At 31.1% G+C, this 14,435-nt stretch overlaps 2 protein-coding genes across 17 annotated transcripts; one reads left to right on the top strand and one right to left on the bottom strand.

Annotated features, from left to right (window-relative positions):
* Positions 1 to 1,111: 1,111 nt before the first annotated feature.
* Positions 1,112 to 12,433, top strand: LOC125051791 (sodium/hydrogen exchanger 7). Of its 16 annotated transcripts, none has more exons than XM_047652359.1 (17): positions 1,112 to 1,600; positions 1,808 to 1,960; positions 2,119 to 2,279; positions 2,649 to 2,864; positions 3,736 to 3,809; positions 4,763 to 4,904; positions 5,521 to 5,626; positions 6,586 to 6,788; positions 7,128 to 7,239; positions 7,969 to 8,128; positions 9,036 to 9,087; positions 9,847 to 9,876; positions 10,096 to 10,158; positions 10,473 to 10,547; positions 10,785 to 10,973; positions 11,263 to 11,349; positions 11,608 to 12,433. In XM_047652359.1, the coding sequence occupies exons 1-17, from the start codon at positions 1,372 to 1,374 to the stop codon at positions 11,671 to 11,673; spliced, it is 2,118 nt and encodes a 705-aa protein (XP_047508315.1). In that variant the 5' UTR covers positions 1,112 to 1,371; the 3' UTR covers positions 11,674 to 12,433. The 16 variants fall into 16 exon arrangements, with proteins under 16 accessions (XP_047508315.1, XP_047508306.1, XP_047508330.1 ...); XM_047652350.1 differs by having other exon boundaries at positions 7,969 to 8,140; XM_047652366.1 differs by having other exon boundaries at positions 1,113 to 1,600; positions 7,969 to 8,140; positions 11,483 to 12,433.
* A 670-nt stretch (positions 12,434 to 13,103) lies between these two features.
* On the bottom strand, positions 13,104 to 14,286 carry LOC125051872 (metallo-beta-lactamase domain-containing protein 1). Its single transcript, XM_047652482.1, has 4 exons — positions 14,025 to 14,286; positions 13,650 to 13,814; positions 13,474 to 13,584; positions 13,104 to 13,401 (listed from the first exon to the last, which is right to left on the bottom strand). The coding sequence occupies exons 1-4, from the start codon at positions 14,173 to 14,175 to the stop codon at positions 13,208 to 13,210; spliced, it is 621 nt and encodes a 206-aa protein (XP_047508438.1). The 5' UTR covers positions 14,176 to 14,286; the 3' UTR covers positions 13,104 to 13,207.
* Between the last annotated feature and the right edge of the window lie 149 nt (positions 14,287 to 14,435).

Raw genomic sequence — 14,435 nt, 5'->3', positions numbered from 1 at the left:
TACAATACAGCTAAATTATCTTACAACGTTACGGTCTCCTTGACACGAAATACCTTAAGGAAATAAAATTACATTACTTAATTATACATAAAATTATATCGTGTAATAAAAAATGTAAACTTATATACAAGGTAAATTAGACTGATTGGGGTGGGGTAATTGTCAATTAAAAGTTAATAATATTAATTGAGCTATTAGATAAAAGTGGAGAAATATACGATGCGAAATCGTTATGTTCTCCAGTAGGTACATACTTGGTATATTAATTTTGCTTCATCAATCTACTATGTGTACTACACATTGTATTTAGTAAGGTAAAACGCATTTGGTACTGCCTATTAAAAATATCGGATATATCACAAAGACCTTGATAACTTGACATGTTGGGTGCCGATTTGATATTCATTTATTACAGTGTCGTGAGTTCCGGATGTTAGTAGGTATAATTTACTATAAAAACTTATTACCTCCAATATCAATACAAAACAATAAATGTCGGCCAAATAACGAATGTCAAATAAGTACCTTTTATAATTTCTTAATTGCTTTAATTGTTACTAATTAATACTATTGGTAAAGTGTCTTAATGGGTATTATTTATTATTTAACAACCTTCGCCTGTGTTCCACCTTCCGCCATTCACTTTAAATACTACATTAATTTTTGTAGTGCCCTTTATGTGATATAATTACTACAAATTGTTAATACGTACTTACACAAACTGTACTTTTGTAAAAACAAAGACTGCGGTCACAAAATTGCCTAAAGGTTTTGGCTAATCGGCAGTACGAGCTCGCATTAACAAATAAGATGAAAATCTATCTAAAACTTGAACATATGAATTAAATTATTCATAGCAATAAATTGAACATTCGAAATAATATGCAATTTAATGGCTTACTAATTACTTCTACTACATGTTTGATTCTAAAGTACAAACTACAAAGTAACCCCATTTTAATATTTCCCGCGTAAATCATCATAAAAATATATGTCAGATGTCCGCTGTCAAATTTGAAAAGAAACTTTAATAGAAGATGAGTGAGTGAAGATGCTGATGAGTAAAGGCTGACATTTGACCAATATTTATTTTCAATTGTGTCAGGTGTCATTAAATTTTTTGGTAAAGTCGACGAATTTACGTACGACGTTAGTGTAGTGTTTAGAAAAATATTCGTTAAATATTGTTTTCTTCGCGGATTGCTTTATTTAACAAGCACTATTTTAATTTGAATGGCAGTGTAATATACATCAGAGGAATTTATTCTAAAATCTATACTGTTTATAAATAAACATTTCTTTGTTATGTGAGCTAAAGATAGTTTCAAATCGATTTTTCCTGTGATGTGATATTTTCGTTCGTTGTGCAAGATGAATCTTTTATTTGTCTACTGTAATATCTTTTTGTATATAATTGTGTCATGTGATGCTTCTGGAGCTGATATAGCACTTGATGCTAAGGCTACTTTGCTCCATCGTATAGATAGTTTAAATCTTTTAATTTATACATGTCTTCTTACCCTGACCGTGCTTACAATTTGGGTTTTTAAGCATCGTCGTGTGAGCTGGCTCCACGAAACGGGCTTGGCTGTAATATATGGTAGGCTTTATGAATTAAATAAATAAGTATGTAAGTTTGATCTTATCTAAAAACACAAAATCTTGTCCTTGGTGGTAGATAATTACTACTTACTAAAACTGGTTAATATTTACTTTAATTTAACTATAAATTTTTGTCTTTTTGAAGCGGTAAAATATAACGAATGGGGTATCATTTTAATTATAATACAATTTTATTATGTTGTAGGTCTTATAGTTGGTGCCATTATTCGATATGGAAGCAGTACAAATGAAATTACCTATATTGATGCTCATCCAGATCCAGATTCAAAATATAACCTGTCTGTTCCTCCAGATATGGTTAGGTTCCACTTTCCAGATAAAATTCAAGTAACGGGTGGTGAGTACCTATTGCAGATCCTCTTTCAATTAGTTCTAATTATATAATCTTTGATATCACCATATTTTACATTTATAAACACATACTATTAAAGTTGATAATTTCTACTTTATTCAAAATAACTGGGAATGTTATAAACAATACACATGTCTTTACAGATGGTCCTGTACCAAACAAAACATATGCCTACAGCTTTAGAGGAGAAATTGTTAATGTAGAACAGAATGAAATAGATTTAAAAGCTACATTTGATCCTGAAATATTCTTCAATATTATTCTTCCACCTATTATTTTCCATGCAGGGTACTGTTTAAAAAGAGTAAGTAACTAACAATTGCACTTTGAAAGACATTATAAATGAAATTTGATTTAGTAAATATGAGCTTAGATTGTTTACCTTCACAAGCTTTTGCAATACCAAATTTAAGTATTGTTTGTGTATTGTAAACGAAATTAGTAAAGTCAAGATCAATGTCTTTTTAATCAATCTCAACAATCTGTGTATATCCAAATGCTATTTTTAACAAACATACTTATAAAGATGTTAAGAAACAATAATGTCTTCTTTAGTTTCAGCTTATTGATTCAAATTCATTCTGTATTTTTATTTATTGGTATATATTTAAAAAAACATAGAACCTTTAGTGTCTTAAATATTACAAAATAGAAACATTTTATTTTCTTTCAGAAATACTTCTTTCGTAATTTAGGTGCTATATTGACCTTTGCAATGGTTGGGACAGCATTATCTGCATTGGTTATTGGGTCACTTATGTATGGTTTTGTTCAACTGATGCCAGCATCATTGGCATCAAGCTTCACATTTTTAGACACACTCTACTTTGGGGCACTGATCTCTCCAACAGACCCCTTAACAGTTCTTGCTATTTTCTCACAGCTTAAGGTAAAAGATTTATAAGTAATATTCTAGCTATGTGAAACCAAAAACTTTATCACCTCAGGTTCAAAAAATTTTTAACTGACAGGCAAAACTTCTATTAGTAAAACGGACTTGGAAATGTGTGGCAAATTTGTGTATGTATGGGACTACTAACAATATGAGCAGTGTTGACTATGTGGTTTCCACGTGTGATTCTTTTCCCTGAGGTTCAACCTGAACACGTGAAAGAAAATATTGTGAGATAACAAGTATGCTTTATACCCAAAAAAAATAACTTGAGTCTTGCACGGAAGGCTGATTACCATATGTCTAATTGCATTAGACAAAACAACTATTTAGTTGTTTAATAAAACACCCAATTCCCATGACCATAAACATTGTATAGACATAGAAATGTAAATCAAAGTACATTTAGCCTTAACACAGACAGCCTGAGTAAGGTTTACAAAACTAAAAAGCAATTTAACGTAATAGTCAAAATTTATGATTTAAAAAATCTAATATTATTAGGTGGACATTTCACTTTACAGATCGCCTGATATTATAATTAAATACCTAGAAATCAGGTTAATGACCCCATAGAATAAATTGCTTTCTTACACGTTAATCAGCTATATAATTTATAGCAAAGAACAATAATTGTGTCAAGGTATTTTATTGTTGATGATTGCTCATTGATTCATAATCATTTTAAAAAATGCCCTTTTAAGTTTTTAGTCTGTTACGAAACAATATAACAAGAGAATTTTTTAACAAGATAAAATATTTATGATGGCTTTGCAGAGTATTAGTATACTTAGCTATTCTTATTAAGATAAAATATGTATTACAGTTTCTTACAAAAATGTATGATCATTTGGTTATTTACTTTCAGGTTGATGTTAATTTGTATGCAATGATATTTGGCGAAAGTGTCCTAAATGATGCAGTAGCTTTAGTACTTAGTGGGTGAGTAAAAATAAAATGGAGATTATTTGAATTTAAAACCCAAATATGAAATGGATATATATTTACTCCATTCAATACATATATTGTTTCTGAAAAAATTATAGCTGATATTGTATAAACAGGTCACACTTGGTTAAAATCAGTACTGAAAGGAGTAAATCATTGATGAACAGTTTTTTTTTTAATTTAATAGAAAGTTGTCCTTTACAAACTGTGCTTTAAGACCTGCGTATTTAAAATCTCAAATATATATAAAAATATTTTTAATACTTTAGCACAAGTACATACGAAATATTTATTTTTTCTCTAAATACTATAATTTAACTAATAAAATCAACATTTATCGTGTATACTCACACTAATTGTTAGATAATTCAATTATATCTATATTTATTAATTATTTTTATCTTGATTATTTAAGATATTAATATTTATCAAACTGGTTATCCATCAAATACCTATATAATTTCGAAGATGTTTTACACTAGACTTTACAATTGCAGTCACGTTTTTATTAATATTAACGGACGACAGCTTGCGATTTATATGTTTGAATTAATGTTGTTCTTCTCTCCAAAAATTAGATAAAATATAGTTGAATTCACATTATAAATTAAGACATAGATTAGATTTTGTTGTTATCTATAAATATAAGAATTATTGCTCTAAATTGTCTGATTTTGAACTTGAAATATTTGTTCGGAAGAGATTCAAACGAAAAGAAACATAAATAATAAGTAACATAAACCGAAAATCTCCAATCTCGATTTTCCAATACAAACTGTACCTAGCTGTGAAACATTGGATGTCGTTTTAGAAATAAAACATTGTCACTTGGTGGTCAAATATTTAAAGGCGCGTTCAGAAATTTGTCTGTTTAATCGCTGTAGTATAAAGGTCCAATGTCTTTGGTATATTTTGAAAATTTATGAATTAAAAAAAAAATGTTTCAGAGCTATTCAAAACTACGAGAAGAGATATTCAACGGATGGCGAGTTTGAAATAACAGCGTTTTTACAAGCCATAGGCGATTTTATCGGAATATTCAGCCTTTCTCTCATTGTTGGAGCTCTCATGGGCTGTTTCACAGCATTGATATCCTTTTTAATAAATAATAATCGACAGTGTTTAACAGTACTCAAATGATAACGCAAGAGGAAGTCTACGCCACGAGACACGCGACACTGAATTACGCGACATTATTTAATTTTAATGATTAATAATACTATTATTAATTTAAATCAGAAAATAAGACTTCATTATAAATAACTTCTATATATTACAATGGAGATTTATAGTTTATCCGTTGGATTAGTCTTTCCATATGTTCATATGTTTCTAAAAATATATTCGTAGCGAATGTCTAAACAGAATCGATTTAATAGCACCATGGCATAATTTGACCCTGAAGATCCTAGACCTGATCCCCGTAGAAACAAATATTTTTTCGGGTTATTAGGAACAAAAGGCTGAATCCCTAAAAGATGATAACTTTATGAAAAACAAATGCAAAAATGAGTTGTTCTATGGCTCAATGTCATGAAAATTTATACGTTGGCTATTCACCTAAAGTACATAGTTATTTAATCTACTGCACTTGTCATATTCAGATAAACTAATTGGTAGAGTCCTATTATAATTTAATTAATTTCCCTAACATGAAGTAATTCGCTAATTCTTTGTCCCATTATATTTCCTTAATACATTGTACATGACAAAGTTTACGCACGTACGTGACTGGCCCCTCTTGGAATCGGCATTGTTTGTTCTTATGTCATACGCGGCTTTCCTCATCGCTGAAGTGTGCGAATTAACAGGTATGAGATGCGAAAGTATTATTTTTTTATGACAGTAGGCCAAATTCAAATATTCAAAGTACGTCCATGGACAACTAGAACGATGGGGGGCGTGCGGGGGTGTATTGATGACCTTTGAGGGAATGGTACGCTCTATGTGTCAAATTGCTGGATTTTTTATTCATTTCGCCTTAAATTGTCATGATCTTTTAATTATTTTATACTATCTGATATTTTAGGTTGATATTTTCGCGCTTGCATTCACCCATACTTTGATTTTAATTTCCCTCACTAGGGTTGAAAAGTGTAAACGATAAGGCTCGGCTCGTTAACGATCTGATAAATTATCTGATTGTATATTATACAATAAAGTTCGATAATAAAAATTAAAAAAATCCATTTTAGATTTTTAAATATAATTTTCCCGACGATATCTCGAAATTAGATAACTATTTAAAAGCTAACCCCCTTATTTATTTAAAGTAAGGCAGTCTTATCACACTGTTTTATCTAATGAGTCATATGTCTTTTTATTACAGCGTAAACATAATTTGACAGTACTTAGACTGATTAATTTTTATGAATAAATTATTAAAAGATAAAGAAAGAAGTAATAAAACAAAAAACTTTACACCCTGTAATAAAACAGTGTGTAATGTTTTTTTGTTGTGTCCCGCCGGTTTAAGCAATCAGAATCTTCTCGAAATTAATGCTTTGTACTAAACTCTCCAACTTAGTAATATTTAGTGTAGCTAATGTGGTTTATTGAATATTAAACCAAAAACAGTACCCGTACTTCATAACTCCTTATAGCGAAAGCGATACCGATACCGGCGTTTTTGTGTGCCACTTCGATGTAGTTCTCTCAATAGCCGTAACGCTGATGTCGCAACAATTGAAGCGCGGTACACAAACTCATTATTGAGTGATTACTGTCGGTATCGTTAAAGAAAGTTACAGTTACGGCTTTTTTTTTTCAGGTGTTGTAGCGGTACTATTCTGTGGTATATGTCAGGCACATTACACATACAACAACCTGTCTACGGACTCGAGAAATCGGACAAAACAATTGTTTGAATTGCTCAACTTTTTGGCTGAAAACTTCATATTTACATACATAGGTGTTTCGATGTTCACATTCCCGAAGCACCATTTTGATCCCTGGTTTATTATCGCCGGATTTGTATCCTTTTCTAAATAATTCATTACTTGCTATGAGTTTTTCTTCATTGAAATATAGTCCTTTATAAGTAATAAAAAAACTAAAATATCGGGGAACAGGGGTTTCGCATCATAAATCAATATAACCAAATTGCCGACACATGCCTCTATTTGATTGATTATTTTTAGTGAGCTGAACCACTTCCACTATAAATTTACTAATAAATAAATAAAGCATTTTAAAAATACATACATGGTTCTCATCTAGTACAATCAAATCCAGGACGGCATACAACTTGCGACTATCATATACGTAATGTGCTAAATATGCTAATGAATATATCCTTAACGACAATATCAGTTGACCTCAACTCTTGGCCGAGCAGTAAATATCTATCCGCTATCATTTCTTATGAATCTCGGACGAAAACCACCAATACCCATGAATTTCCAACACATGCTCTTCTTTTCTGGTAAGATTCATATTATGTTAATAGATATTTCACAAAGGCATTCCTTGTTTTATAAGAAGTGATCAAAATTAATAAAATAAATAAATAAAAATTTTCGAGGTAACACAATTATAGTCTCACATTAATTGCCATTTTGGCCTATTTAGGTATATAATTTTAAAGCATCTTTGATTACGTATGCTTTTTGAATCATGTATGGCAAAAATCATTTCACTTATCATCAACATGTGAGCGATCTTACGCCCGAACCCAATAACCTATCTCAGTCCATTTTTGACCATCTGAGATAGTAATCTTAATCCAAATGTAACAAGTGTGCCAATAACCAATCGACGGATTGTAATAGCCATCTGTCGATACAAGCTTTCCATGGGAGGTCGGTGTCTGTGGATAGACCTTTGTATGAAAAAGACAGTTGACGAGAGCTTGATTTCAACAGTTAATTATTTTAACAGATTTTAACTTACACCAGTTTTTTAAATAATTAAAAAAGCTCTTTGTTATGTTTTAAACATAGACATGTATATTTTAATGTTAAGTATTTGTACGGTTTTATATACTTTATTTGGTTTACATTGATTATTAAACTCGGTAAAATGGAACGACAAAGAGCATTTTATCCGTCGCCAAAAATGGATTGTCTTCGTAGGGTTTGGTTATTGGGATGCAGATAGGAAATCGATCGACTGCAAAAAAATAATATCAATGTCTATTTCAATTATTGTTTAGGATTGCGCGGCGCTATGTCTTTCGCGTTAGCAATCCGCAACACAGTATCAGAGGCGCGTCAGGCGATGTTGACGACCACATCTTTGATCGTGATAGCCACGGTGGTGCTGCAAGGAGGCGCAGCGACGCATGCCCTAGCGTACTTGCGTATACCCACCGGGTACGAACTTAGGTTAAAAACTTCAAATTTAGCTTGGGAATTGGACATAGAAAAATCATTCTTTACATGGACCTATGTAAAGAATGATTTTTCTTAGATGGAGAAATAGGACTTAAATTTACTAACACCTCTTTTAATTTCCATTTTGATGTAAAGGCAGTCTTCGTACTTACGGCATGTTAGGTTCTCGAAATACGCGACGTAAATCGAAACGACGTAAGTCGAGACATATTTTTTAGTATGTTTACATGTAAAACTCATTTATAACAAAGGATATATATATTATACATACTTTATTATCAAAAGTTCTTAAAATAATTATATATGCACTTATGAAATTGCCAGTAATTTTTGGTATTTGTATGTTATTAATTTTAATAATAATTATAAAACTTTAATATGTAATGAGAAATAATAAATTAAACTTTTGGCTTAAAGAAACTATCAATTCTAGATTGCTTCCCTTCTTTATTTTTGCTATCATACAGATCTTGGTAACACTGATAGGCTGCACAAATTTTGTTATTAACGTTGAAACTTCTCTCAAAATTAGTATCATTTTCTTACAAACATTTTCATGGCATTCTCCAAATTTGCACAAGACAAATGAATTCTCCTATGCCGGAAATCGAAACAAATGACGTATGCTTGAGGAATAGTGTCAAAACATTGTTCGACGTAACTTAAGTCGACGTAACTTAAGTCGACGTAAGTCGAGGACTGCCTGTAATTACTTTCAAATTAATTCATGAAACCTCGAAACTGAATGCTTTAGATCAAAATTTAAGACTTTAAGAAAATATGGTATCAGTCTAATATTTTTCAGTTATTAAATTTGTGTTAATAAAAATTCAATTATAATACAAAGTTTAAACTTTTTTTGCCAATAATTTTTAAATAATTACAGCCAAGGACAGAACGAAGAGAGCGACACGCTGCCTTACAGGGATGTGAGAAATGTATGTAAATTATAATATTATTTCTTTGCACACTGCTATCTTAAATAGAAACACGATTAAATTTCAATCAGCAATTTCTTTTCCCCTTTGGGACTTTGGTTCTGAGCAATTACAAACGCTTCTGGTACTGTAAAATAGTGCTAACAGAATGCAATTGCTAAATCATGTAGCGTAGTTTTGGGTTAGGTAATGCTAAATAATTTTGTAAACCAGCGAAAAAGTAATTAATTAACACACTCCATTATTAAATTATTTCGTTTTTAATTGACATTAATTTGATTTTCTTATAAAAAAAATCAAAGCTAGGTCACCTGATATGATATATCATCACAGTATTTCTCTTCTTGGTGTGTTTCTTCTACTTTTCGGTGGTTTTCAGTTCAGATCCCATATGAAAGACATTATGTAAAAAAAGTGTGTAGCGTTTTCTTCATAAATCGCTGGACTCATTGTGTAATGCACCTTCACGTAGTTTTTACATTAAAATTGTAATTATAGAAATCATATACTGCCTTGCGAAAACCGCTGTGAGCGTTTGAAAAGTGAGTTACAGAATCGCAAGGCTGATGTTTTAATCTTTACGGTAGAATTTAGTTTAAAATTAAATTTAGACATATAAGCTCATGTCGACAAGGCTTCGAAATAAAATAAAGAAAAATACAGAAAACCTAAATTATAAACTACATAAAAAACTAGTGAGGGTGTACTATTTACCGTATACGAGTCACGCATGTGATTAACATTAAATTATTGTGGCAGCTGTACCAGGCCACGGACATGGGCAGCTCGGTACGTACATACAAGTTATTGCGCAGCTAACATTGTGTTTAGGTGCTTATACAATACCCATATTTACTAACAGCGTACCGTATCATTCATAGCTAAAGAAATTTCCGTGTAGTATTTCGGTACTAACAATTTCGTATAGGTAATTTAATTTGTATCTTTACGATAGATCCGTAGAAATTAAAGTTTAATAATCGTTATAATTTTAAAATTTCTCATCAGCCAGGTGATATTAGTTTGGGGCTAAGAAACGTGGACGTAACAACATCGAGTGAGCAAGCACCCGTAAGATCCTTTATAGCATGCGGAAATTTTAATAAGCTAACAAGCACAGCATGACCACCTTATATAAACCATAAATTATTCACCATATGTTAACAATACAATGCTCTTCGCATGACTACACGGAACTTCTTTCATAATTCTCAACGTTAGCCAACATCGAAAAGCTTCAAATTAAGATTTTCGCTTTGGTTAGCGCTTTTCATTCATACGCATGAAGCATGAAATATTGCAAATGGGAACCAATCTAACACGCACAAATCTTTCCTGCAATATTGCATGTTAACTATTTTCAATTTTTTGGTTTCAATGTCTAGACTGGCCGCATGGTAGTTAAATGGGGAAAAGACGAGAGCGGAGTCATAATGCCTTGCCACCTTAACTATGAGGACGTATGTATCTTTTATTTACTGTAAATATCTCCCTTTATTTGCTTTGAGTGTTTGTTTCAAAATATTTAACCGTTCCAGTCTCGTTAAAACTATAACTATATAGAGTACTCCCTGCGATGTAAGTATGTTAATAATTGAAATCAACGAACCGTAAATAAATGAGATTTTACGATGAACTTTCCCAGGTTAAACAGTAGTTTGGTGGACTTTAATTTATGTTAATTAATATTTTTATAGGAAAGCCATCGTGATAGCGGCGATAGCGGAACTGAGAAATCCCGGCTAGCTAAGTTATGGGGTGCGCTGGACTCTCGTTTGCTGAAGCCCCTGCTTACGCACGCAAGACCACCACTTACGGAGACATTGCCCGCGTTCTTTAGACCTCTAGCGCGGCTTTTGACTACCACACGCCAGTACACACAAGGAGTAAGATACTTCAAAATTTAAAATAATTTATCACTTACAAGTTTAAGTTTTATTTATTGAGTAAACAATAATTTTGAAAACAGAACGTGAACTATGTGGCTTGATTACGATCGATAGCGTCTAAACTAATCACCTCCAATTGAAAATATTAGTCGTTTCGTTATTCTTTTTTTTTCGGCTATGGACACTGACCGGACTCGCAGTGTGCGTTGCCGACCTTTTAAGAATTGGGACGTTCTTTTCTTGAAGCTCTTATATTCATCTGTCTTAAGCTATATATGATTTTTAGGACAATAATGGACTTCGAAGGACCGATTCAGATTCGGATCTGTGTATTGACGAACCTCAACCAGTTCCTACAAGTATAGACCCACAGGTATAACTTCATTTTAAAACTTGCTAAGTGCTTTTTCTTTTTACAGGTAAAATTTAAAATCCTTTCATGTATAAGTTCTCTTTTAAAGACCTCTTTACGTTTTATTACAAAATTATTTTTTTCTTGGTTGCAGCTATCTTTTAGCGTTCGGAATGGATATGGGAATATATAAGTTTAAGCGTTATCAATTATCAACTGTGATATGAAGTCTTAATAGATTTATTAGAAGAATTTAACTTTTTTTTTAATTGCACGCAGCAACTTTGGCCCGGACTTGTGGATACAAGGATTTCTGTTGAAGGTATCACTGGTAGTAATATATAAGTTGTGTATTGCGAAAATAAGCTCTTTGTGCCACGAATTTTGTAATGAGGTGCTGCTCCTCAATATATTTATTTCTCTAGTGTTGTTATAAGCATGAATGGAGATTGGACTGAGCAATTACTTTGAGAGTTGACTCTGTAGACTCTATTGACACTATAGAAAGTGTACTCTGTACCTATTTAATTCCTTCAGCAGATAGGTACATTATTCCTTATGGAAAGGCATTAATTACATATGTCATTGTCATTTAACACATTTTACAATTCGGGAAACATCTGGTAACATGGTAAACCTATCTACCCACCAGGATGTGGTCATGATGACCATTAGCATTGCTCAGTTCTGCTCTTTTTATGAATTAGTTTAATGTAGGAACTGTCCTTAAAAAATACTGTATAATGTGTAGCAAATATGTTTCGAAAACATAATCTTCCTTGAGATGATAATTTAAACTTTATTGCTAAAATAATAAAAAGTAATTTAAAAAAAAAATATCCGTGCAGTCTCTTTTAAATAGCTAAGCTTTTATCAATGCAAGCACATTTAATAGCTTTATGTGTTTTAAAGAGCACCTGTCACAATATAAATGATTGCCTCTTTTCAACTTTTTGCATTTTTGAAAGTTGTTTTCAGTTATTTAATCAAAACAGAAAAGATATCCTAATTGTGTCAACCACAAAAATTATCTAGTAGAAAAAGAGGACTGATGAGACATGAGATATTTTTTTAAATATTCAACTTCATGCTATATTTTAGGAGATATTTGTTTACATTTTCTTTATGTGGTTTATTATTTCATACCCATGAAATGGGTTTCTAAATGACAAAAAAGGTTGTATATTCAGCACTGTTATAATATTTATGTTTGATTCATGTGATATTTAGTTTATGAAGCTGATGTGTAGATGTACTGCAGTTTGAGTTTGTTGGTTGAATTGAAGTTGTTTCTTTATTGTGTAACAGTAGTAACAGATATTTTCAATATCTTTACATATTTCAAAAGATTGGATGTACAAATAGTTTAATTCTGTATGCATTTTTACAGCTACATTACTATTAGTGAATTGTTTATCAATGCAATTTTCTTCAATTTTAAAAAACATAAAATTCTCATATATGTCTATAAGTAGTTTTCATTAATTTACCATAAACCTATCACTTTATATTTTTACAATGTAATATAGCTTTTCTCTTTTTCATAGACTTGATTGTCATATAAGAGACAATTCTTTATCACCAAATTTTTTTAGGAAAAAATTGTAATATTTAATAAAATTTTATTCAGAAATACTTCTCTTTGTGATTCATACAATTAGAACAAACCCAACCTTAACACTTCCCTAATATCACTATACAGAGTAAAATATATCCTTGAACAATATTGACAATGTTTAACTCCGTAGTGTCTGTAAAATAATGCAACAATAAAATAAGGTTTGAATGATAAAGTTTTATTTATTTATATTATGTTGGAAGTAAAGAATTCCACATCACTTATACAGATCAAGATATAAAGAGATCAGATTGTACTCATCTAAGAAGATTGATTTCTTAATACTGTCCTTATTTCATTTGTCACTTTAAACATAGGCCCATGACCTGGAATAATCCAATCTGCTGCATCAGCTATCTTGGCTCTATTTTTAGCCTGTTGTATAGGATCTTCAGAGCCAACACTCATCCAAATATTCTGGTTCATAATGTCTTCATGTTTCTCAAATAAATCACCTATGAATATGTTTATCAACTATTTTCATATCATCAGTGAAATTCTGTAAATATTATATAACTCTTTCTTACCAACTATAGCTACAATCTCATCCTTAGACTTTACTAGGACTGTAACATCAGACATTGTATGACCAGGAGTAGGAACAACTTTCACAAATTCATTTACAATGAATTCATTCCCTATAAAAACATTAATTATTGTAGATCTTAAAACTTTTAACAAATTTTAAGAGATATTTTATTACCTTTCTCAAATGGGTGTATGTAATATTTGTCTTTGAAAGAAATGCTCCATCCAACTATGTGGGTTGCCTTAAGAAATAGATTGTTATTACCAGTGTGATCGGAATGTCCATGAGTTGAAATTACATAATTTATTTTTTCACAAGTTAAATTGTGTTTCTCTAATGCTGGAAAAACATAGCACTAGATTAAATAAAATTATATGAGCAGTCTTACTGAAAAGATATTTTCTTCCCAGTGGAAAGATCTTTAAACCATAAATATGTTTTAATATATAACAGATCTAAAAAGTGGAATAAAGTCTCTTTCGATTTTTTTTCTTTACTTTCACAAAGAAATCGAAAAAGATTTCATTTCTATAGAGCATGTATACCAACACTGAAGAATTTTTTCTGAATCCCATGGTGTCATTGTATCGACAATTATGTTATGAACACCTGTTATTAAGGAACACGTGCAATTTGCAATCATTTCACTACTGCTATTTTGATATGAATAACCATCCTGCAAAACGGTTACTTCACACATCCTTATAGCAGAATGTAAAAAAAGAAAAGAATATTTTTTATAACCGGCAGTTGAAACGAATAGTTTTAATTTGATTCACTTTCACCTGCTGATTGCCGAATATCATAAATCATAATAACAAAATATATAAGCCGGAAGCCCTTAAATTTAATGTTTGAATGTCAATTGTCATGCTAAAGCCAGTTATATGGATTGGTCCAGTGATTGAAAGGAGATCTAAAACATTAAATATTCCCCAACTTTGGGCAAAACAACAAAAC

This window comes from Pieris napi, chromosome 1 (genome assembly GCF_905475465.1).
Source record: "Pieris napi chromosome 1, ilPieNapi1.2, whole genome shotgun sequence".
In the NCBI taxonomy this organism is placed as follows: Eukaryota; Metazoa; Arthropoda; class Insecta; order Lepidoptera; family Pieridae; genus Pieris; species Pieris napi.
Note: the sequence above shows the minus strand (reverse complement) of the source record. Positions and strands in the feature narration are given on the sequence as shown.

What these genes read in the sequence shown, in the direction of transcription:
- LOC125051791 (XM_047652350.1), top strand. Translation starts at nt 1,372, where the DNA reads ATGAATCTTTTATTTGTCTACTGTAATATCTTTTTGTATATAATTGTG. An exon ending in GGGCTTGGCTGTAATATATG is followed by an intron (nt 1,601 to 1,807) that starts GTAGGCTTTATG and finishes ATTATGTTGTAG; the next exon opens with GTCTTATAGTTGGTGCCATT. An exon ending in CCCACCGGGTACGAACTTAG is followed by an intron (nt 8,141 to 9,035) that starts GTTAAAAACTTC and finishes AAATAATTACAG; the next exon opens with CCAAGGACAGAACGAAGAGA.
- LOC125051872 (XM_047652482.1), bottom strand. Translation starts at nt 14,175, where the DNA reads ATGTGTGAAGTAACCGTTTTGCAGGATGGTTATTCATATCAAAATAGC. An exon ending in TTCAGAAAAAATTCTTCAGT is followed by an intron (nt 13,815 to 14,024) that starts GTTGGTATACAT and finishes ATGTTTTTCCAG; the next exon opens with CATTAGAGAAACACAATTTA. An exon ending in CATACACCCATTTGAGAAAG is followed by an intron (nt 13,585 to 13,649) that starts GTAATAAAATAT and finishes ATGTTTTTATAG; the next exon opens with GGAATGAATTCATTGTAAAT.